At 46.4% G+C, this 23,490-nt stretch overlaps 10 protein-coding genes across 10 annotated transcripts; 7 read left to right on the top strand and 3 right to left on the bottom strand.

The window, feature by feature from the left end:
• Positions 1–100: 100 nt before the first annotated feature.
• LACBIDRAFT_308444 (uncharacterized protein) lies at positions 101–352 on the top strand (the record flags this gene model as incomplete). The annotated part of the gene is made up of 2 exons (XM_001875940.1): positions 101–249; positions 301–352. The coding sequence occupies 2 exons, from the start codon at positions 101–103 to the stop codon at positions 350–352; spliced, it is 201 nt and encodes a 66-aa protein (XP_001875975.1).
• Positions 353–560: 208 nt separating this feature from the next.
• LACBIDRAFT_308443 (uncharacterized protein) lies at positions 561–728 on the top strand (the record flags this gene model as incomplete). The annotated part of the gene is made up of 1 exon (XM_001875939.1): positions 561–728. One exon carries the CDS (start codon positions 561–563, stop codon positions 726–728), a length of 168 nt encoding a protein of 55 aa, XP_001875974.1.
• A 228-nt stretch (positions 729–956) lies between these two features.
• LACBIDRAFT_322440 (uncharacterized protein) lies at positions 957–3,172 on the top strand (the record flags this gene model as incomplete). Its single annotated transcript, XM_001875938.1, has 10 exons — positions 957–1,017; positions 1,190–1,327; positions 1,470–1,590; positions 1,813–2,309; positions 2,352–2,407; positions 2,497–2,605; positions 2,674–2,745; positions 2,781–2,855; positions 2,965–3,069; positions 3,126–3,172. 10 exons carry the CDS (start codon positions 957–959, stop codon positions 3,170–3,172), a joined length of 1,281 nt encoding a protein of 426 aa, XP_001875973.1.
• Positions 3,173–10,605: 7,433 nt separating this feature from the next.
• On the bottom strand, positions 10,606–11,390 carry LACBIDRAFT_322438 (uncharacterized protein; the record flags this gene model as incomplete). The annotated part of the gene is made up of 4 exons (XM_001875495.1): positions 10,606–10,930; positions 11,013–11,082; positions 11,138–11,153; positions 11,382–11,390. 4 exons carry the CDS (start codon positions 11,388–11,390, stop codon positions 10,606–10,608), a joined length of 420 nt encoding a protein of 139 aa, XP_001875530.1.
• Positions 11,391–12,734: 1,344 nt separating this feature from the next.
• LACBIDRAFT_322437 (uncharacterized protein) lies at positions 12,735–13,717 on the top strand (the record flags this gene model as incomplete). Its single annotated transcript, XM_001875937.1, has 2 exons — positions 12,735–13,263; positions 13,611–13,717. The coding sequence occupies 2 exons, from the start codon at positions 12,735–12,737 to the stop codon at positions 13,715–13,717; spliced, it is 636 nt and encodes a 211-aa protein (XP_001875972.1).
• A 296-nt stretch (positions 13,718–14,013) lies between these two features.
• Positions 14,014–14,913, top strand: LACBIDRAFT_308437 (uncharacterized protein; the record flags this gene model as incomplete). The annotated part of the gene is made up of 5 exons (XM_001875936.1): positions 14,014–14,156; positions 14,202–14,216; positions 14,274–14,440; positions 14,520–14,795; positions 14,861–14,913. 5 exons carry the CDS (start codon positions 14,014–14,016, stop codon positions 14,911–14,913), a joined length of 654 nt encoding a protein of 217 aa, XP_001875971.1.
• A 1,051-nt stretch (positions 14,914–15,964) lies between these two features.
• On the top strand, positions 15,965–16,678 carry LACBIDRAFT_292386 (carbohydrate-binding module family 13 protein; the record flags this gene model as incomplete). The annotated part of the gene is made up of 2 exons (XM_001875935.1): positions 15,965–16,443; positions 16,502–16,678. One exon carries the CDS (start codon positions 15,965–15,967, stop codon positions 16,418–16,420), a length of 456 nt encoding a protein of 151 aa, XP_001875970.1. The 3' UTR covers positions 16,421–16,443; positions 16,502–16,678.
• A 3,256-nt stretch (positions 16,679–19,934) lies between these two features.
• Positions 19,935–21,188, bottom strand: LACBIDRAFT_308433 (uncharacterized protein; the record flags this gene model as incomplete). Its single annotated transcript, XM_001875494.1, has 2 exons — positions 19,935–20,261; positions 20,313–21,188. The coding sequence occupies 2 exons, from the start codon at positions 21,186–21,188 to the stop codon at positions 19,935–19,937; spliced, it is 1,203 nt and encodes a 400-aa protein (XP_001875529.1).
• Positions 21,189–21,458: 270 nt separating this feature from the next.
• LACBIDRAFT_308432 (uncharacterized protein) lies at positions 21,459–21,686 on the top strand (the record flags this gene model as incomplete). Its single annotated transcript, XM_001875934.1, has 2 exons — positions 21,459–21,476; positions 21,531–21,686. 2 exons carry the CDS (start codon positions 21,459–21,461, stop codon positions 21,684–21,686), a joined length of 174 nt encoding a protein of 57 aa, XP_001875969.1.
• A 79-nt stretch (positions 21,687–21,765) lies between these two features.
• On the bottom strand, positions 21,766–22,496 carry LACBIDRAFT_322433 (uncharacterized protein; the record flags this gene model as incomplete). Its single annotated transcript, XM_001875493.1, has 5 exons — positions 21,766–21,853; positions 21,965–21,992; positions 22,064–22,240; positions 22,330–22,374; positions 22,439–22,496. The coding sequence occupies 5 exons, from the start codon at positions 22,494–22,496 to the stop codon at positions 21,766–21,768; spliced, it is 396 nt and encodes a 131-aa protein (XP_001875528.1).
• Positions 22,497–23,490: the final 994 nt, after the last annotated feature.

Raw genomic sequence — 23,490 nt, 5'->3', positions numbered from 1 at the left:
TTGAATACTTTTTCTCCCATTCTTGTGACACTTACTGATCTTCTTTGAATTTGACTTCTTAGCATCCCAGGTGTTGAGCGCACGCATCTGGCGCCATCTTATGTCAATGAAGCAAAGTGGCCATGGCCATAGCTTGGATCAATTTTTGCCTCATCAAAGTCCTGGAACACTGGGAGCAAGCTGTGTCGCATGCCCGGATCCTGGTTTCAATATGGCACCAGACTGGAAATCAACTCCAAAAGAGCTTGTGTAGGTCCCTACTAATATTTCCTCCTATTTACTAAATTAACTTCTGACAAGATATATCCATTGGCTATTCTTAGCTATGGATGGAAACTTTCGGTTACAGTGAAAGGCCAAAGTCAATGATCCTGACGATTTTTCCCTGAATGCTGGTCACGGATACTTCACAAATGAAACCAAATTTCGAGAATATATTTGTAAGATTGAAAGGGATAAGCCTGTTGACTATGATAAACCAGTAGGTGTGAATTTTTTGAGTGTGGATAATGCTGAAAAAAGGCTAGCCAGATACATGTAGTGGGTTCAAAGCAGGAGACATGAGATGTCTTACCCAACAGAAGGGAGTTGATGTCACTGGGATTGTAGCAGTCGTTTGTGCTCGCTACGCCATCTTCCATCCAGGGGCAATGGTTGATCTCTATGTTGGAGAGTGGTACATCATATCATTCTGCAACCATGTACCAATTACTCACATCATTCAATAGGTACTCACATGTTGACTATGCTGTCGGCGGTGGTCGCTAACACCCTATCTGGTGTACCTCCTGAGCTCTGGACCACACTTACTTATGATGTCGCTTGCCAGTACTCCATCAATTTCGTGAAACGTATGAAAAGCTATTTCAGGCATCTTGTTGACATTGCTTCCAAAATTGATGTGTATGTCCCATCTATGCATCTTCTCGCACACAAGGAAGACTGCCAATTTCATTATGCACTTGCATATGCAGAAGGCGTTGGGAGGACACATGGAGAAACAGTTGAACATCCATGGTCAGAGGGAAATCAAGCAGGTGGAAGTACACAGGAGATGAATGCAGGACATCGTCATGACATGCTTGATGAATTCCATGGCTTCTGGAATTGGATGAAAATTCAGAAAATGGGTAAGCCATCCATACTTGACATGCCAGATGTATCTTTTGAATTGTTTTTATACAATCAGGTGATTACCTATGTGGCCAACTTGTCGAAGAGTATAGGGAACTCAGGGAAGTCACTGAAAATTTTGATCTTGCAAATGAGGCAATTTCTGAGGAGCTCTGCTCAGAATGGGCAAAGCTATCCACCCAACCAATGCAGGGTGCAAAAAAACAATGGCAGAGTGTATTCTGCTATAAATCTGGAAAATGTAAGTGGTGGACTAAATCTGACGACTGTTTACTTACTACTTCTTCAAATTATCATAGTTCCAACACATAGCCAAGCGACGGAATCTTTGATAGAATGTGAGGTGAGCGCCGCAAAGGCAGAGGTTGGAGAAGTATCACTTCCCACTGCGACCAACTCTATAAAGCAAGGCAGCACTGCATTTATTAACGGTGGAATCACTTTGTTGCTTCGTTAGTAAGTTGATCAATTTTTACCCAATGTTTTCCCTCACGAACTTTGTACAAGATGAAACATCCTTCTCCGACAGGAAGAACTGAGGGAGAATGATGCAATTCTTACAAAATCAACAAAGAAGACCATGTGATCGTCAATTGAAGCATTGCGTTGCTCTTTGCATGCTGAGATCGACAAATGGCGAAATGTTCAAGTGGCGTACATGCTGACATTGTCCACTAGTGATGAACCGGAACTCGCTGAGAATCCTGAGGATCAAGATTTGGGACTACCTTCTGACTTTGACCAGGGGGATCAGGAACGACTTTGTCTTGACTCATTTGCCCAGATCGAAAAGTCCCTGCTTGAGGGGCTGGCCCATGATGCCTTGGCAGCTGTTCGTGAACACATCAAGCACAAAAAGGCCTACCTCCAACTGAAGGATGAGGTTATCCGCAATCAGGGAGCAAACACACGTGCACAGGGAATTCTCAAGCATGCACAAAATCTTATGCTCGCACATGCAAATCGGTACAATTTCATTCACAAACAACTTCTCCTACTTGGGCTCTCTGCCAATGACAGCACCTTTCAGCCCCTGTCAACGAAAGACGATCTTTGGATGTATAGCTTCAACACTTCATGTACCCGTCATTCTGAAGGTTTGGAACCATGGTATTGGACCATGCGACCAGTTGGTAATGCCACAGACAAGGAAATGCAGGAATGGATGCTTGAAGGTTCGTTTTATGTTCTGATTGATTTACATGTGGCTCACCTAGATTCTCAGTGGATCGCGTCTGATGGTTTCATCAGCAAGCCTTGCGTGATCGTCACCGTGAGGAAGTCAACATTTTGAAGGAAGAATTTGAACGAACCCTCCGATCTTTTGCTGCCATGTCAAGAGCATGGTCTCAAACCATCCAGGTATCAGAAGAACCATCTATTTTGGGTGCCAATGTGTATGCTGCAAATATTTCAGCCATGTATCAGGAGATGCATGAAAAGTGCAAACAGTCATATTTATTAGCAATTGGTGAACAACCGAACTGAAGTGGGCTTCACCATTCATAATACATACGATTTATATATGACGTTGCGTAGCTACACATATGGAAGCTGGTGTGGAATTAAGAGGAGGGCTGTATCATGGTTTGCAACTGGAGATTCGTCAGTGTGAGTTGCAACAAGTGATATGGACCTTACATCAGTTAAAGAACATGTGGACGTGATTGTCCTTTCCAGCTGTCATGCGCCAAATTTCCCTTGCGATTCCGAATACATATGTCAGCCCCAGCACTGCCAGCTCAATCAAGTGGAGGTCCTTCTGGGATGCGGCTTCATGTAGTAGAGACCTGCCAGTGTTGTTGGCAAGGTAGGACAAGTCGGCGAAAGATATCGGAGAGGCTCTTTGTATCTACATGTCATTACTTGTTGTCGTCAACGGAGTCCTCAAGAGGTGCGCAACACCTCGCGCACCCACTCTTCTGCTTGAAGAAGGTTAGTCAATGTTTGTAGCTCTGATGGTCAAGGTGTGCACTTACACCTTGTCTCAGCAAGAGGCCACCCTTTCCTTTCGAGGTTTTGGCCCCACAGCCACTAGTATCAACCATTGTTTATGAAAAAGTCTGGGCAAGTGCCTGCACAACTTTTTGGACACTGCCTAGGTTTTTTATGAAATGAGAAATGTAGGGCAAGCATTATGAAATGTGTTTCATTCCCTCCCATAGCTGTTTCATATCTATTTTATTCCTTCCCTATACTTTTTCATAACTATTTCTTTTTTACCTGGCCATTTATTTCATTGCCCCTCAGTCCCATTTCTTTCCTGTTTCTTTGTTGCCTAGCCTTTCATTTCATTGCCTCCCCAGGGTTATTTCTTTCTTACCCAGCAATTTCTTATTGCTGCCTAGCTATTTCATTTCCTGTTTGCCTGGTAATGGTTTCATTCTTTTATTTCATTCTTGCCAGGGCAATACATATTTAATTAATTATATGAAATAACATGGCTTTAATTGTCAAATGAGTACAATATTTGTTATGCTTGCTAGTAGAGGGTGTGGGCCCCATTTCTACATAACTTTCAATTTGAGACCATAATATGATAAGGGTGCAAAGGGATAAGCAAGGTAAAGACATTTTACAAGGCATCACATGTATTACATAATCAAGTCCCAGGAAGATATTTACAACTATGAAATGAAATAGCTAGGCAACAATAAGAAATTACTGGGTAGGAAAGAAATAATCCTGGGGAAGCAATGAAATTGCTCATTGGGTAGAAAAGAAATAAATGAAATGAATGGCCAGGTAGAAAAGAAATAGGTATGAAAAAGTATAGAGAAGGAATGAGATAGATATGAAACACTATGGGAGGGAATGAAACACATTTCATAATGCTTGCCCTACATTTCTCATTTCATAAAAAACCTGGGCAGTGTCCAAAAAGTTGTGCAGGCACTTGCCCAAATTTTATCATAAAAGTGGTAGGTACCACTCCCACGGCCGGTATACACGATTGTAGCTTCAAGCCATGTAGTGAATCGTTTGGCATGTTTGTCAAGTGGAGGACGGCGGTGCGAAGATCTGTTGAAGTCAGTCATGTAATGTTAACCTATGGAGGCGTACTGATGTACCTTCATCGTTCAGTATGTCCACCTCACCATAATGTATGTGTCTGTTCCCCGCACTCCTGAGTCCTTTCAGTGGTGTCTACACGTTGAATCCTCGTGTATGTGTTATCATTCCCTTGTTTGTTTCGCATGTCAGTTTGGCTTGTTGCAGCTAGTAAAACAGTACTCACTGGAGATGGTGAAGCTGGTCGTGCTGAAGGGCTGTCATCGAAACTCCCACAGCTGTGCCGAAGCAAACACCCGCGAAGGGACTTGGCAATACCAGAGTGCCTGTCGCATGGTGCTGAAGCCCCAGCGAAGCCAGGAGAGTAACAAGTGGAGTCAACCTGGAGTCAACAATACTTGTAATGATTTTTCTGTCATGTGCTTCTGATCTACCCCGTGCAGGCTATGTTAAAAGTTAAGCTGAGATGCGACACTTATAAGTATGATTTCAACTTATGAAGTACCGTGTCTATTTAAGTTCGTGTTACCATGAAGTGCCGTGTACAATGAAGTTTTTTCAGGTATCAAGGGAGCCCCGTCTGTTTGGAATATTTTCCTGCTCGGATGGGACCATCTCTTGTCAGGCTTAAAGTGCCATCTAACCATGAATCCTGGTCTCTGTTGAATATCGGACAGGCACCACATAGCTCCATTTTTCTTCCCACTTATCAAGAATATTTCGTGTAATGTGAATATTTGTGGCCATCTAATAAGCGGTGTAAATAATATTTTGATCTGAAAAAGGGGCCTTTGCATATATGATTGAATGTTTGTATTTCTTCTCACTATTTGTCCTGGCCAAATATGATGACAAATGTTGCCAAATTAACCCGACAGACGAAGGTCTCGTCCGTCTCTGGCTCTCGCCCTCTGCAAAGATCTGAGAGACGACGTGGTGAAGTGGCCTCAGGGTTATGGGTATTCTTACACAAAGCTTGATGAGTTTTTAGGCTATTGATCTGGTACATTGGCAGTAGCTTGAGTAGCTATACTTATGGTCAATCTACTGATCCCTAAGCATCCCTTTACAATGTTTTATAATAAATACCCCAGGAGGCTGAGAATACAAATATCTCGCATTTCTTGACAGTCGTTCAGAACTAGCAACCCAGTATCTACCTGAATGAGGTCTGGGCAAATTTAAAGAGGATTGGGGAAAAGATTCTCATGAATGAAGGCAGGGATAAATATTCTTGTCACTTAATTATATTCTAAGAATGACAGAGCTTTTTTTAATGTTGTTCATGGCCAGAATGCATTGAGAGAGCTTGTGGATGGTATACTTAAGTATTCTCAGAACGTTGTTCCCTACCCATCTTTGCCTAATTTGGCAAAATTTGTCATCATATTTCGCCAGGACAAATAGTGAGAAAAAATTCGAGCGTTCAATCATATATGCAAAGGGCAGTAACAAACAGACTTCATACATCGTGAACCAAGGTACGACTTCACATGTATCGAAATCTGTCTAGGAGAGACTATATTGTACGTGGTTATAAAGTAAACTGCTAATTACTAGTAGTAATTTGAGATTATGGTCACCTTTTTGGCTGACACGTGTTACAATTGATACCGAATTCTTAGTCCTGTGTTTACCGCGCCCCCAAAACCGCGCTAGAAAATGTTTATGTAATCTTCGGACTTTGAAACCGCGTCGCGTCAACATCGCCTCGTTGCCCTTTGGTTGCCGTGGACTCTCGACGCGTTTTTTGGCGCATGACTTGTCCTATCTCCTCAAATTCAACTGTAGTTTCTTCCAACTAATACTTACTATGGATAACAACGCTCGAATTGTCCGGTCGTGCAGGAAAACTCTGCAATTCAAGTACCAGCAACACCCAATTGCATTTCGCCAACATATCACAATCTACACCAATTTCCACAAGTCCTGCAGTAAAATCACTCCTCACATTGTTTCCTGATTGTCTTTCGGCCTCGTTATCCGCTAATTCCTTGGCTGCCCCCGGTTCTCCGTTCAACGCGCTTGGCCCATCGAGTCAACCAAGGTTAATTCAGCCTCAACGAAATGAAAAGGCGAAGCTAGAGGGAAGGTTTAAACGAATGTAAGGGTTTCTAGGCAACTCGGGGATTGACTCTATCCGAGGTTTTCTGGAGATCCTGTTCTGGCCGTCGCTCAATATTCAATTCCTTCAAGGAAAAACAATGACGAAAATGTTCGAAATTATCAGCCTCAAATATTCTCACAAGCACAGTGCCCCGTCGCCGAGATCTACATAATATCACGAACATTACACCTCATTCTCGCCCTCCATCTCGCCTGCGGCTATCAACCATGCGCGTCCTTCATTGTTTACTTGGGTAACCAATCTCATCACCATTAAAGACGACGACACTCAGCTTCGTGCATCCACTAATGGCCGACGCCCAGAGGATAGCGTTAGACTGGTTACTTGGAAGACTTGGGGAAATTTAGCATTGCTTAACTTTGTGAGAAGTACAAGATGCGCGCGCCTGTTTCTTGCTATCTCACCGAGTCTATGGCTGCCTCACGCAAAAATGGTGCTTGATTACAAGGAAGCGGCGCCTCAAACAGGGCTTCTTTGCAGTAAGAGAATCCGGAGATGATGAGAAGTTTTGTGAAAGCTCGTGAACCTAGCCCGAAATTTGTGAGTGTAACAACAAAAGATGGAAAATAAGCGTACTATGTTATCTGTCAGTCCCTTGGTTGGTGTGACTACCACTCCGATTGGTCTCTTCCGAGTTTGAAGGCCAGGTACATGCGCGTTCAGGTGTTTGTTGTAGCACAAGAGTTGGTATTGAGAGGCCGCCGACTCTCCATCTCCAGCTGCGGTACAGCAAAGCAAACCTTTTCCATCCAGAATAGCGGAAACGAGCTCAAGTTGGATCGCATCCAGTCCGTTCGTCCAATTCGGTATGGGTTTCTTCACAATGGTATTGATCGTATCACGTTCTTCTGGCGGGGTTGTCGAGCTGTCATTGAGTCGTCATAATAGATTGGAGATCATACAAGATGTAGAATATCAAGTTTGATGTGAATTGGAACAGAAATGCATGGGTTATCGCGTCGAGAGCAAAAGGCAAGGACGCAATATTGACGCGACGCGGTTTTAAAGTCCGAAGATTACATAAACATTTTCTAGCGCGGTTTTGGGGGCGTGGTAACAAACAGACTTCATATATCGTGAACCAAGGTACGACTTCACATATATCGAAGTCTGTCTACGAGAGACTACCGAATTCTTGCAACACGCGCGAACTTGGACGACGCCCCCATGATCACCGTCATCCACTCCTAAGCCTCAGGAAAGCACTTCAAGAATCAAGATAACAAAGTGCCATACTATCGCTTCGTTCACTTTGACTCGGTCGCGATGAATCAAAACATTACGCCAACTGTCAGCCCAAAACAGCCATGCACAGCGACCACCCACATAGATTCACCGTATGCATCCAATCTCCACACCAATTATACCCCTCCGGAATCAGAAATTCCCCAAATCAAGGAATTTTTGACCGATCCGCTCAAACGTTTATCTAGCCTTGACGCTGAGATCAACAGGGTGCAATCAATCCTCTACGAGCTACTTCATGAGCGTTCTGCTCTGAGTGACGAGATCGGGGCTCATCGAGCACTAATCTCTCCTGTTCGGCGACTACCGCTCGACGTGCTCGGGGAGATCTTCGCTCATTGTCTCCCTGAAGGTCGAAATGCCATCATGAGCTCTCAGGAAGCTCCAATTCTGCTGGGTCGCATCTGTAGCGCGTGGAGGTCCATCGCACTATCAACCCCGCGGCTTTGGGCGAGCCTTCACATACCGACACCTATGCAGATCGCTGAAACTGGGCAAGTCTTTGCTCAGCCAGATCCCACATTTATGGCCAAGATGGAGAGGCGCTGCAAGGGGGCACGGGAATGGATTGGCCGTTCGGCGGAGAGCCCCATCTCCATCTCCGTCAGCATCCCAATGCACGTCTATTTCCATGCATTGCCAACCTCCAACGTGAATACTTTTGACGTTGCAGTAGCGCAGATACTCGCTTCCAGCCACCGATGGAAAAAAGTCGATTTTAGGGCAACGGAAGCCTCATTTACTCGTCTCCAACAGCTCTCAGAGGATGATGTGCCACTGCTAGAATCTCTGGTCATCGCCGACGTGTCTCTGACAAACGCATGGGATCCGCTCGCATCAGATTTTAGTGGGCGCTGGACGAAATTCTCAGGTCTTCTGTCAGCTAGGAAGTTGCGGAAGCTGTCCTTATCATATCTCAAAGAGGACCTCCTCTCATTGCCAGTGCGTTGGTCGCAGTTAACCCACCTCAATTTGGACCTCGATGGCCCAGTCCAATTCATAGGGATTTTGAGGGGTCTCAGATATAGCGATGTTGTCAAAGTGTTGAGGAGATGCCCACTGCTTGTGAGCTGTGGCTTGAGTCTCGGAAGCACAACATCTGACGCCGTCCAACAAGCCGATCATGAAATGCCCCTAGCCGAATACACGCTGACTCTTCCCCTTCTCGAAAACTTTTGTCTCAAGCTCAGCGGGAGGTGGGACGAGTGTCATTTGAAGCATCTTCATCCATCAGTAGAATCACAAGCTCTTTCACTTTCACTTTTGGCCTCTTTCACTTTCAGAAGCGCTTTTACTTTCACTTTTGGCCTCTTTCACTTTCACGACGCTTTCATTTCCACTTTGAGACCTCTTTGTGATAGCTTTCTGGCTTTCAACAGCTTTCACCTCTTTAGGAATTTAGACAGTGGATTAACATATATGTTAGAAGGCTACTTCGTGTGCATGATGATCTACATACTTATTAACGTAAAAAGAGTTGGAGGAATCTAAGGTATTGGAGGGATTTGAGAGTGAGGACAAAATATTCGTAAAGTCCGTTGGAACTCCGACATCATGTGATAATGTCGAATTCTATTTTCTTGAACATCGCACCACTCTCCCTTCCCATTCTTTTTCATTAGTGGTCGACGTCGTCCACTCTTGGGTTATAACGTCTGTCTTTTTGTAAGTTCTCTTCCTCATCTCGACAAACACTCCCACTTACGATCAGTTTGAATCGCAGCTGTCTCTTGCATGCCAACCAACCATCCTTCATAGCAACGCTACAGGGGGCACCATAATGCCAATCCACAAAGCTCACCACCCACCACAACCGCCACAACCACTCCCCCCGACAACATGCTGTCCTCAAGGGTTATCCCCATTGCCAGAGGGCTCACACAGGCTTCGTCGGCGAGCCTATTGAGGGCTTGGTAAGGCTTTCTTTGTTACCTCTGCTGAACAACGTCCTTATACCACTCGTATCGGAGTCTGAGATTTCCCAGTCGTCAACATCTGGATTGGAGCTCGATAGTACAGGAACGGGCATAGGCGTGCTGGAAGTTGACGAGCGTTCGATGCCATGGCGAGTCGCAGAATTTAGGTGGTGAGGGAATGTGGAAACGGTACGCTATGCTTCCTTTCTCTTTCTTCTCTTTGCCCATCATCCCACGTGGAGCCTGTGACGTTTCTCCCTCCTACACATCCCTGCCATTCTCCCCTGGCGATTTCCATCCCTCGTTTTGTCACACACCCCTCTTCTACCTTTTTCCGAGCTCTACTCTAGTCCAGAACTAATACCCATCCCAGGCCATCATCCGTGCTCACATCCAACACAGTTCACGTGAAGGTGCTTCACGGCCTGCATATACCCAACCATCGCACGTAGGTTCGTCCTCCTCATTTGTGATTTGGTTTGAAAGCTGACGAAGAAATACCGACCATCGAAACCGACAGCCTCTCCTCCTCAACAGGCTTGCATCTCACAAAATGACCAACGTCAAACTCGTCCGGCACACCACTTCTTCCAGGACCCCTCACAAGCTGCAGCGCAATATGCCGCTCAAGCTATCATAGGCAAGCATGCCGATATCCTAGGGCTGATTGAAGGTGTTCGGCGTTGATAGACTACTTCGGCGATGGTTCTCCAGGCCACAGTTTGATATTGCGTTAGCGGATCATGATGAGGATGGACTGGAGGGTCACGTCGTTCTAGTAATCAGCACCATTGTTTTACAAATATTAGAAATCTATTCGCTTTGAACCCTCTTTCAAACCCTCTTTAAGTCACCTTTTGAAAAGCTGTACCTCTTTCGTGGTCCCTTTTTGGACCACTTGCAGCCCCTTTTGTCCCTTTTGAAAGCCGAAACCGCTTTTGAAAGAAAAGGGACTGGGCTTCCAAAAGCGGAAACGCTTTCATGCTTTCACGCTTTCAAAAGCGGTGAAAGCGGCTGAAAGTGGTTTTGTGATTCTACTGATGTCTTCCAAGACTCGGTCATTTTGTAATTAAATTCCACGACACATTTGATGCGAGTCGGGCCTCGTGGGTAGACTTCCTTTTGCGTAATGGTGGATCTGTGAAGCAATTGTTTATAGATATCCATTCATTAACTCGGGATGAACTTTTTGCTTTCCTCGAATAGGTCCCACTTCTCATCCACCTCCATATCACCAACTACTCCGGTCGATTTGTCGTCGATGACGAAGTCATTGATCGCCTCACTCCATCCGGCGAAAATTCCGATTGTCTGTGCCCTATGCTCGAAGAATTTCAATGCGATGGGAGCCGTTGCGCGAGTTTTTCCGAAGCGAAATTGTGGTCTTTGGTTCAAAAGCGGAGTGAATCTGAAAAGGGTGGGATGCTGAAACGAGTTGACGTCTCTTTCAATCGCCGCGAGCCAAAGAACTTCAATGAATTCCTTGATTCGCTTACTGGGATTGGGATGAAAGTTTCTCAGCGGAACTTGACTGGCGCCGTCATTCACTCCGAATCAAACAACACCAAGCTATCTACTGTCGTAAATTTGAAATACGCAGAGTGGCCATTACAAACGGATCCTTTTTCTCCTTGGTACGGTCAGGACCTGGAGGGGACTCCAGGTTCGACGCATTTTAATTTTAACTATTAGTTTTACTTACCCAACGTGACATGTATCTGTGAGTTGGTAAGAGGTCAAAAATGAGCGAATTGCTCTCCCTATGCCACGGATTCATCTTGCATATGCAGGCGCATACTTGCCGGTGTACTAACAAAGACATATTCGTCAATAAGTCAAGCGCGTTCTTGACGAAAAGAAAAAGTAGACGTTGGGTGTTCTGCCAGGGCGATGGGTCTGATAAAGCTCAGAGACTGTACAATTTTTTAAAACATCCGTGTACTTACAAAAAGCATCGCTGCCACTCGGTTCTCACATCCCTTCAATCTCCAGGAGTCAAACCCAGGTCTGGCTCAATTCGCTGAAACAGGGGAGAGTGGCCAACATACTAACAAAGGTATCTGTTCGTTATATTGAGAACAGGGATGCAAAAAAGCGCTTTTAGGATTCCGCCAAGTAAGAAATGGGGACTAAAAAAATTGAGTTTGGAACAACGTATATAAAGTCTTCGTTAGGGATTCGAACCCCCCCACAATGAAGATCGCCTTGGTCCGGAAGTGTGCTTACCACTGAACCAACGAAGATATATGCTTCGTACTCAGTCAAGTGCGTTGTCGACGAAAAACATGTTGCTAATTAGCAGCGAAAGAGATATTAGGAAAAAGAAGATGGCCTGAATGAATATATTCTAAGTATGTAGGGGTGAGGAGGTTTAATTACCGCTGTAGTAGATGAGATTCTGATCGTTAAAGAAAATTTGTTGACTGTGCTACGGTAGGATTTATTTTGTTCCTCGTTTACCGCTTGGAAGGGTTCGGAAATACCTTGGGTATGGGCCTACACTCAGGAGGCATGAGCAGAAATCGGCGACGCTTGGGCGACGCAGGAGATGAAAATTCGTTACCATCCACATTTTATATCATCCACCTTGCAACCACCCCAAATAGGCGTGGCTTGCCGGTTTATCAGTACTAGTAAAGATATATTTCGTCGAGTTTGAAGGGGAGGGAGGATGATGGGATCCCCTTGAGGGTAGGAGGGCGGAATCCGCAATTTTTACAGCTTACAGTCGGGCGAAAAATTATGTTCCCAACGGAAATCTCTTGGGGATTCGAACCCCAGTTCCCATGTCCCCACTGCGTTCCGCTCAACAGATGACCGACTACAGTGAGGTAGTATACTGTACTCAAGTACTTTCCGGTGTACTAATATTAGAGATATCAACAAACCTCCCATATAAGTATCTGTGATTGCGCTCAACAGGAGGCGAATATTGCAGAAGTAACGACAAGCCGTACCGCCTGAATTTGTTTTCAACTTCCTTGTAGAATAGGGTCACGTGAAGACTTACTTAAAAATACACGTTGAACTTGAACCTGACTTGAAGCTAAAAGATTGTTTTTTCTTATTGCCCCGCCCTCCTTAAAGTTGAATCCGAGCCCCTATTGGTCTCGCGACAATCAAATAGTTCATTGCCTCTTATCAGCACTTAGCGTCCGCCAATTGGTGTTTCCGAAAGCACCGGACATCGGATGTAGCCATATTCGGGAGTACGGGCCTGTTCCAGCTTGCAATTCGAAACAGCTTCTTCAACCACGATCACGACGATTTCTTCACCGCCAAACAACCCACAGCCAGAAATGGCCACCATACCCGGCTCACCCAGCTCACCAAACGCCACGTACCCGCTGCACGGCGACGAACTCGAGCCTGGCCTCCTTTACGCCGTCCTCACCTACCGCGGGGAACTCGCCTCTTGGAACTGGTCCTTCTTCGTCCCCAATCCAGCTGTAACCCCAATCGGCAGCAGCGGGACCTTATTCCACGTTGTCGACAATGCGGTGCGGGAGTGGAAGTTTGAGATGGAGGTCAAGGATGTCGTCTCCTCACCACATGTCGTCGCCATCGTGCGCCTCGCCAACGTCAGCTTCTTGGGGGGCTACGAAGACATCGTCGGCGACGACAGTCTATTACCGATGTTCAAGTCCGTTGCCATTCCACCCCCTGGCTCGGCGGGCGTGAGCGAGTTCTGTTCACGGACATGGTTCCTTGACGCCATCTGCGTTTTGCACGACTGTTGTGTGGCCCAGTGCGACGATGTTTGGTTGTTGGAGAGGGAAATTAGGCGATGTGCGTTCTCGGCGATGGATAAGTTCCTGCAGAACAGTGGTGAGTCAGAATACCCATGCGATCTGTCACTGGACCTGATCTCGTGCCACAGGTTGGACGGCATACCGATCTGAACGTTGTAACTAATTTCGACTCCCTTTCCTGGTTCCCTTGCGCGCCTCTTCCTCGTTAGACCAGCAAAACACACGGACCTTGCATCCGCGCCCCCAGCAGCCATATCGTAGGGCAACCACCGTCATCGAAACGCCCGATCACTACTATCTCTCTTGTGACCTTACTTTCCTCTCGGTTTTCGTGCAGATACGAATACATAGACATCATCCTCTAGGTATCGTGGCATTTGAATGGTTCTCCAATTGTAATATTATAACGTGTACATCTTGTAGCATCACGAAATGTTTGTACCCCTATTTTACTAGTCGATTTAATCTGCGGAGTTTCAGGAACAGGCTCAACTAATCCCCTGGCAACTTGGCACGAGACAAGCTTTTAGGCGAGAATAAAGTGCGCCTCTTCCTAGCTCTTCCTCCGAGGTCAGATGTGATCTGATCTAAAAATAATCCAAGGCTTCTACTTAGCAAGAAATTGACAAGTATCTGCAACGTCATTGGCATGGCTCCACGACTTATGTTCTCCGCATACCATTCCTCAATTGCCAAGCTATTCTCCAAGACCAAGCTCGCCTCGAGGTTTACAACGTTGACGTGCAGGTCAGCACAGGTTGCACATGGCATGGCTCTATAAAGCGCAAGATCCGTCGTCGGCGTGTCACTTCTACTTGCCCGCACAATGAAGTCGTCTGCACCACATTTCCAGATACTGCTGAGTGCACTTTTATGCGCTCCCATAGTACAAGCGGCGATACTTCCTCGTCAAGGAAAGACGACCATGCCTGATAACACCGTCGTCGTCGCCGGGACCGATAACTTCTGGTATGCTCCCTGACATCCCCTCGTTTCGTACTAACCAGCTCCCAGCCTCGTCGTTCCCAAGTATGTTTCATCTTTGGTACGCATCCTACTCCACACCGTTAATATTGTTCTCGACAGGGACGCACACACCAACGTCGGGGACAGCGAATACCCAGGCGGCGAAACGGTTTATTGTTCCGCCAAAGCCAAAACCTCACCGCTTCAAGGAGACCTCGCCTCCAATTTCTGGTCTAACGTCGAGTTCGTGAGCAAGACGGGGGTTAACGGGCAGGTTTTCGTTCAGCGTACGCCTCATGTTCCACATTCATATTCATCCCTTGATTTCTAACTTTACTTACTTTGGGGCGATTCGAAACTACTTAGTGACGGGATGCATCAACGCAGGTACGCTAGATAGAATTAACCCCGACGACGCAGGTGGGCAATACGATTCTAGCGGCGGTGATGGCGGATTGGGAAATCCACGGGATAGCGTATGCACTGGGTGCATCACCTTCCTTCTCCTTCGTCTATTTCCACTATTTGGGGAGCTAACGTGTTTGGGCAGATATAATCATTACGTGGAGCTCCTCGAACCTCGCGGGCCACGCGCTTGCATTAGATGTTGTATCGATCCAGGAGATTGTCCTGTCACTATGGGTGAGTTCATCGTCTGAACTTCAATGTTAACCACTGGATCAAGGCCCTTCAACGTGATTTTCTAGACACTTCGGGGTGCCCTGCTGTTATTCCCGGAAATTACTTCAATTGTGGCTAATAACCAGGGCGTGGGTGGCGATACTCGAAACGAACACTTTCGAGTTGGACTTGAGGTGTTTTTCTTCTGCATTGTACATTTCATTCCTCAGGCTCTACGGATTTTTTGTGGACACTCTTGTGCTAGACTCTTTACAGGGACTGTTTTTTGGATACTTCTCCGTGCTTTGTCGTTCTTGCCTTCGTTTCAAAACCCTCACGGTATCCGCGCAGTAACTTCTTTTCTTCGACCTTCAAGTTCTCCTAAGGTTCAGATTCTGCGACTTGCTTACCAGGATTCATTCTTCATTTTTCAGGTGATGGCTTGCGACATTGTTGGAGGGATATTCCCTTTCGCAAGGACCTCAATAATCTTTGGCGGGGGATTTGAATTGATACCACCATGTACGGCAAGATTTTCTTCTGCAATGGTCACTACGATATCGGCAAACTATCTTCCGAATGGGACGCTTCTGGCTCAACGTGGTCAAAACTTACGGCGCGTTGTAGAGACAAGGCGATCGTGACGACATCTGCACTCTACTTCCTTCGAATTGCCAGTTGTCCGTTACTCTGGTATGAGTCCGGCCCACCATCCACAGCCCGGTCCGCTGTCCATACCAAGGGGACCATAGGTTATCGATGGTGGTGAGTCAATCAGTTCTCTGAGACCGCAGTCAAGAGTAAGCTGCAAAAAGTTGACGTAGGGAAACAAGGGGATTTCGGAAGGGTTTTTAAACCGTACATTCCGAACGTCGTCGTGGCGTTCACCCTCCACGTTCGTGGTACCTCGATGGTTAGGCGTTTTCCAATTCTTCCCCTGCCGCCTCGATCTTCTTATCAGAAAGTTTTGAACCTTGGGAAATTAGGCAAGTTCCTTGACAGCTTGCTTGTTCGTATTCATTGATAAGAGTCAATCATATGTTGGCGTTGTCATCTGTTCAGCCACAATGTGTAACATGTGATGATAATGAAGACGAATGCGTCTTGAACGGAGGTGATGTGCCCATCACGAGGCAAGAGCCCGCCTATAAGATGCCTCACTGCCCACGGGACAGGAGCAGCTTCTTACAATGGCATTCTACCCATCACCCACGAAATGGTACCGCCTCACCAACTTATACACGGGTGAAGCCCTGTCCTTGGACGTCGTTAATGACAACGGCCCCAACTCGTCTGGCACATTGCAGATGGCAGCTACGGGGAACTTCTCTGGCCAGTACTGGCGTTTCCAGCCCAACCCAGCTGGATCTACGTCCACATACGCGCTTTTCACTCAGTTCCTCGGAGAAGGGAAGCGTTTGGATGTATATGGCGACGATAAGACCAAGCCGCACTTGGCGGCTGCTGGGAATTATTCGGGGCAGATTTGGACGGTGACGCCGTGGGGCGATGGCACCTATAGGCTGACGAATAGTTATTCGGGAAGCGACTTACACTTGGATGTGTATAGCGATAGCAAGGTGCCGTTCTTGGGGGATGGAAATCACAGTGGCCAACACTGGCGTATTACCCCTTTCCCCATCTAAAGGAAGTCGTGTCGGCTTGCTAGGTATGTAGTATATCGCTCTCTCATTGTGGTTGGTTGTTATCTGATGAAATGTTCTCAGAACACGTTGTGGCATGTACATGTGCAGCTGATTTGAAGGCGAAAGTTTTTGTAGAACACTGAGGGTCAAATGGAACTATACCAAACGTGTATTTTTGTTATCGATATCGTGATGAACGCGGTCAATCTTGGGTCAATCCCTCATTTTATATACAACCTTTTCAAGTGAGCGCTCTCATCACGACCCCTCGCGGTGGCTGTGTCGGCATGGTGGTTTGCGGTGTGACTCACAGCATCTTCAACTTGCAACGTCAGTATCAACCAACGACCAAAACAGGAGTCCGGAACCTACTAGATGCTCGCTCTTACTTGCGAAAATGACCAACTGTAACTTGAGGAAAGTGACCTTTCAACCTTGTTTCATCCTGGCATCATCCGATACTGCTGTAGATTTGCAAAACGCCAAAGATACAGCCTTACACCGGATCAACTTGCAGCTGAGCGCAGGGCACCACGAGATTGGTCGTGCTCTGCAATGCTCTACACGCCTGGCATGTAAATGTTCTTCGACCCTGTAGCCCTCCAATTGAATGATTAATTGACCTTTCTTCTATGCCAGTGCAAAAGGCAAGCTCCGGTTCGACTTCAAGAAGAACCAGAACATTTCATATTTTCCGCCGCGGAAACATCCAATTACTACAAACACCCTAGCCCATAGACCAGAGGCCTTCGGATCAACAGTGTTTTATCCGTCATGCCGTGCGTCCGTTTTGGCATTTTTCTGCACAAAGAACGCTGAGCCCACATACTTATTCAGCGATCTCTTTGCGAGGCAAGTCGAAGCAAGACTTGCTTCAGCCGGCTCGCCCACGATAAAAAGAGGTAGAGCTTCAACCCTTCCACCAACTATGAAGCCATTACTAAACCTTGGGTCACGAACTGCTTGATTATTTATTGTACCTGTTTTCCGAACAAGCCAAGTTTTACAAGCACAGAGTGATTGCAGAGTGATTCAGAAAGTCAACCAAATATCGGATTATCGTACAATAATTATTTCCGCGAATGAATCCGAAGTTCATAAATATCTCCTCCAGGGGTAGAAAGACCCCTCACAATCCTCATCCCAACCTAAACACCATAATTAATCAAGATGAAGTGCGATACTTATTTCCATATAGCGTAAAATTCAGATGCCGTTCTGTATAAAGAATCTGTCAGCAAAAACGAACACACACGACACAAGGCATAGCGGTGACGTACCAATAATGTAACCTGGCTTGATACTGGAGTGACTCCGCCCAAGCGATGCTGCAATAAGCATTTTTGCCCGACCCACCACCTTCGTAGTTTGTGGGGATAGAATCGGTGGAGGCAGAGATGGTAGAGAAGGAATCCGTTTGTGAAGTTGTGGGTAGTTGCGAAGGAGTTTGCGACTGTACTTAGTTTAGAGAAGGGCATGCGTCGTCGTTTTATATCGCATTTCACAATGCCTAAACGCTTTGAGGCTTTACCTGTCTGAACAACATCGTAGGTTTATTGTTCTAAATAACCCGCGGCAAAATATATCACCCGCTGTGAGATGGCCAACAAAGCAAAAAGGACGGGCGAGGGGCATTGTCGCGCAACGTTGGAAGCGGCGTTGTTAGCAGGTCCAACGCCGCGTGCAAGTCTATGCTTCAAACCACATCCAGAGGTCAGCAGTTCCCCGTATGAGATTGCAAACAGAAAGCTGCATCTGATTCCGAGAACCTACGCAGAACCGGTTTAAGTAATTGGGGCGGTGTAAGAATTATCTTCCCCAAACACCTTCTTCGCAAGCTCGCGAGGACCCATTCAGTGTCAGGAATTGCGCTCTAGATATCCGAGTAATGAGCAAGAATTGAACAAAGAACAGTGGGGTGGAATGATGAAGACGATGCCTCACAACAGGGAAGACTACGACCAATTTGCAAATTGCAATACGTAGGCTTTCCGGAGCTCGGACTCGGCGCGTCCTAGGAAAGGAGTTAAACATATGTTCATGAAGGTTATGGGAAACTTACTGGAACCGTTTTTATCCATTGACCGCACGGCACTTCAACATCTCAACGGACGGAAAACTGAGCAACACGACAGCTTGATAGATTTTTTAGCATGGGTAATCGTCGACAGGGCAGTACATTGTTGCCAGGACAACGTACTTCAGCAACTTCGAACACCATTCTGCCCTGTTAGCGTCATTTTCCTTGCCCTTGCAAGGGGCCTATATATGCGTGGTTATTCTCCTGTCCCCGTTCTCAAGCTGAATCCCGAAGCGAGGACATCGCAGAGCTAGACTCCCAAAATTTCTTTAATTTCTCCAAGATGATATCATGACGAGGAACAAGACGTTTTCTTGTAGGCGTTAAGCCGAGCTTTTCCTCCATGATGGTTGGGGCATCACTCAGCGTGGTGACAAGGGAACTACGAGAGTCGGACTGATTGAAATGGAGGCTCATAAAAGAAGACGGAGCCTGAGGGTGGCTGGAAATTCCGCTAGCCGTTTTTTTGGGACGGGAAAGATATTAGCAAATGACGAGCAGCGAGAGAGGTGAATCATTTCAGTCGCCACGGCGTGTGCAGGCGAGGGGAGATTGGAGAACGCCTGTGCACGTGTGCAATTCTCTTAAAATGCCAGGGGCAAGTTCGTCAAGCAAAGCACGAGAAAGCTGAGCGGTATGAGAATATAGATAAGTAAGGAGCTGGAAACTCAACTGTCGTAAAAGGATCCTGTGCCATCGGCCGCGGAGATTCGGTAGGTTACGCGTAGCCATCGTTTATAGCTAATTTGCGAAGCCCGAGTTCCGATTTGAAGGCGCGTTATGATGTATGCGGGTCCATGCTCAAATCAAGACAACTCTGGGAGCAAAACCTTGCAAATGCCGGCGTAGGCAGTCGTGACAGATTGATTCACATAAAACCTCACCAATCCGGTTGAAATTTCCTAACAAACCGCGCCTTTTGGACTCACTACCACGCACCAACGAAAATGGGTAGCGTAGAAGGAATCACGAGCCGAGCTCTGGGGAAGCTCACTGTCGTCGTCAAGCTGGGGTTGGTTAGAGACTTCACGCCATGGAGAGGCGCACTGAGCGTTCAGTGGAAATTGTGAGCACTTCTGAAGTAGGAAAACGACCGATCGAACTGGACAAGCTCGGCAGTGTGTTGGCAGAGAGTAAACGAAGTTTCACTGAATGAAGCTGGAGATCCGTACGCCATTGGTGCAGCCACGAAGGCGTCAGTTGAATGGGTAGAATGTGTGAGAGGCTTTTGTAGGGCGATAGCGTTGGTAGGTTTGAAGTTCGCGAAGCCGAGTGACAAGTTCAAGTTGGAGGAGAAAGCGAATCACGTGTGCGGTCTGGCGTGACAACACCAACCTAAATAATGGTCAACACAATTCTTACCTCATTCCGCTGTACATAGATATTGCTGAACGCGGCTAACGCTCAAAATACCACTGCTAACACATCGCCTTTTCAATCTGTCTTCTCCTCGGGCTCAGTTACTTTCTCAAACATCCACCACCCCGAAACTGGCCTCACCGTGTCTCTCAAATCACCAGAGATTTCCGTTCCAAACAAACCGGCAGTCATCATGCACGGAATCTCATCCCCGTTGTCGTCAACCAGGACATCCACACCCGTGCAACCAACCGGGATTTCGTCGCTATCAACAAGATGATATCGTGCACCCGCGATGGATAGCGTTGGCTCGTTTTGATCCCAATTCCCGTCATCAGTAAAAGTCGCGAAAAAATCAGAGGCCGATAAGGTGTGAGGGGGCAGTCCAAGTAAGGACGTTGCCTAGACACAAAGTAGGTGGGTATAAATCAGGAAAACAATAAACGAGCGTACCTCCACAATTCCTTTTTTGAAGCGGTGTCCAAGCCACTTCCCATCCTCATCAAAGGCACAAAACGCAGTTACCCACCCACCAAGGAAGGGTGGCCCGCTCCCGCCCCCGTCACGATGACACACCTTCCCCCAGAACTCCTTATTCTCCTTGCTCTTCCGATCATCAAACGCCGACACGAACTGAGCGAGGACGGGACGCAGCAAGTGATACCACCCAACCGCCTCCACTCCATATTCCTTCAGCTTCTCGATCCTTTGCAATATATCCTCCCAATCCTCTTTCTCACCTTCCAGCGTAACGCTCGGAATCCCGCATTCGAGACAAAATTCGTAATCAAAGTACTTCTTCATGCTCGACATCATGATCGCAGAAGCGACGATCGTATCCGTCGTAGTCGTCGTGCTGAACGTCGGGAGGATCCATGCACGCAAAGACGGATCAACAACGTTCTTCTCCAATTCCCGCGTCATATTCTTCGCCATCGCACCGAAATCGACAGCATAACGATTCCCCGATGCGATTACGACGAGCTTTTTCTTCCCCTCATGCGCCACGAACAAAGATCGGAGCTTCTCACTCCGTCCATTGACGAAGAAGTTGAATTGGATAAGTATGGCAGTCCAGACGTCATCCGGGCGGAGGCGGAGGTGTCTGTGCTTGTTGTATGCTTCAAGTATGGTGTATACAAGCCCATTTCGTTGGGGGATGGTGTTGTGCGATTCGGCTGGGAGGGATGATTGGAGGAGGGAGGCGCAGAAGCGGGACTGTTGGGGACAGGCGGAGGTAAGGAGGGAGGACGCGGAAAGGGGGGTGGACGCGACTGTTGGAGGGAAGGATTCAGCGCGCAGGGAAGTGGGCGAAAATGTGACTGGCATGGTTTTTGTGATCAAGGCGGTCAAGCCCAAGGTTTTAACACTGAGCCTGACTCGATATGATATAGATCAGTCACGAGTAATAAATCAAATGCATATGTACAGCATCACACTGTCCGAATGAAATCAGTTGTCAGAAAATGGCGTTTCGAATGAAAACAGACGATTTTGTGCCCTCCGGGAGGGAAGTACAGAGGCGGCATCAGTGGGGACGTGCAGAGGTTGAGACAGAGGACACGGAGAAGTGAAAGTGGATGTGAAGGCGAAGGATAGATGCCGTTGACAACCCATGTGAGTTGATTGCGTAGTTATGATCGAGTCGGTAACTTCTTCAGATCATTGCAGGTATCGCTCGTCAGAGATGCATTGAGGCGCTCCAGACAAGACAGGCCTACATTCAGGAGAGCACTAATATGTATGCTGTGCAGACAAGAAGTGACCGCAAGTATTTTGCATATAGTATTACACCCAATTAATGTTGCGTGCGCATCGACCGTTTGAGCCCAACGCTTCTTCCGGATTTCTAAGTTGTTTAAAATGAGCACTGGTTTGCACGCGCATTAGAAAATGAATGGAGGGTTCACTGTCCGGCGGGCTGCTTGATAGCAATGACAAGAAGCAAGGATCGAGCCATAAAAAAGATTGGGCTGCGTGCGGGTGAGAGTGGGCTACCAAGACCGTCTCTTTTCAACGAGTCTACTAACTGCAAGCATTCGACTGGAGAGGAGCTATTCCAACAATTGAGGCGTGTTTCGGGTAGTGCTACAAGAGCGACTTACTCTGGGGGTGACTTTGCTGTAATCCTCACTGAGTAGCCGTGTCCAGAGCACGAGCTCCAGGTCACCGGTCACTCTCGACCAGCACAAGTTCCATCTCACCCGCCTTTTTCATAGGCGCGCCTTCTCCGTAAAGGGTGAAGAGCGAACCGAGAACTTCACTTCCCAGGGTATCAATGTTCAGTGCCCTGTTGTGAAGATTGAAACATACAAGGGGGTTCAAGAATTTTAAAAAAGTAGCTGGGGTCGAATTTTTTTGTAAGGCCCTGTGTGCTTGACCTACCTACCTATGTAATCAGGCACATGCCTATATATGGAAATATGACATCATCATCATGATCGCTCTGATCCTCTAAGGCTTCGCATACCCAATTTCGTGGGGCTATCTCCAATGCAACACATTGTAGGTGGTACTAAAAAATAAGTGAGTGTAGTGATTAACTTGTGCAAGACTGATACTCACCTGTTGAGTCTCACATCCAACCATTTTACCAAGCCATTGCATCCTGAGTGCAATACCACACCACACAGGCATCTGTTTAGAGTGTCTGATGTGTCGAAAGCATCAAGATGATTTGAGTTTTGAAATCAGGTCACACAGCATACCCATTGGTGTCAAGAACTGGTCTCTAACTGTTTTGTCAGTAAATTGTGATTGATTAAAACATTAGACAAAAATTTGATGAAGATTAGACTAGGGACTGTCACGGATAGGCTAATCCCGGGTAAACCCGAAATCCACCCATATTTGGGCTCAAGTGATGGATTCGGGTAACTACCCGGACTATCCGCAGGTATCCGTGGGTAAATTATATATTTTTAGACCTCTTTGGGATATTTTAAGTGTAGGCAATAAAAACTGCAGAATAGGCCAAAACCAGTGTTCCCTCAATATATTTGCTCTCAATTTCTAAGTTTGGTGATGGAATTGTACATCCATCATATGCATAAAACAAACTTACAATAGAAAAAGGGATCAGGTCCAAAAAATGAATGAATAAATATGATCTAAACTCATATTTAGAATATGCTGAACTTCCTGGGCCAAGATTTTAGTGTATTCTAATTCAGATTATATTTAACTGTTCATTTTTTGGATCTGATCCCTTTTTTTATTGTAAGTTTGTTTTATGCATATGATGGATGTACAATTCCATCACCAAACTTAGAAATTGAGAGCAAATATATTGGGGGAACACTGGTTTTGGCCTATTCTGCAGTTTTTATTGCCTACACTTAAAATATCCCAAAGAGGTCTAAAAATATATAATTTACCCACAGATACAGTTGAGTGCAAAAAGAATGAAGGTTGGTTCATTTTTCTGGTTCTTTCTAAGAATCTATTGTACCTCAAATGTATTTGTGTATTCTTTTACATTATGTAGTTGTGTTACACTTTCCTTGGTATGGACTAATTTCAGTGAAAGCTGGAGCCTTGAGAAGGTTTTTATTCTGGAGGCAATTTTTGGCATCTGAAAAAAAAAATATGCGCTAACTGGAGAGGTAGCCAGAACATACCTCTGGTCAAC

The sequence above is a fragment of the Laccaria bicolor genome, genomic scaffold (genome assembly GCF_000143565.1).
Source record: "Laccaria bicolor S238N-H82 LACBIscaffold_3 genomic scaffold, whole genome shotgun sequence".
NCBI lineage: Eukaryota > Fungi > Basidiomycota > Agaricomycetes > Agaricales > Hydnangiaceae > Laccaria > Laccaria bicolor.
This window is presented reverse-complemented; position numbering and strand designations above follow the sequence as displayed.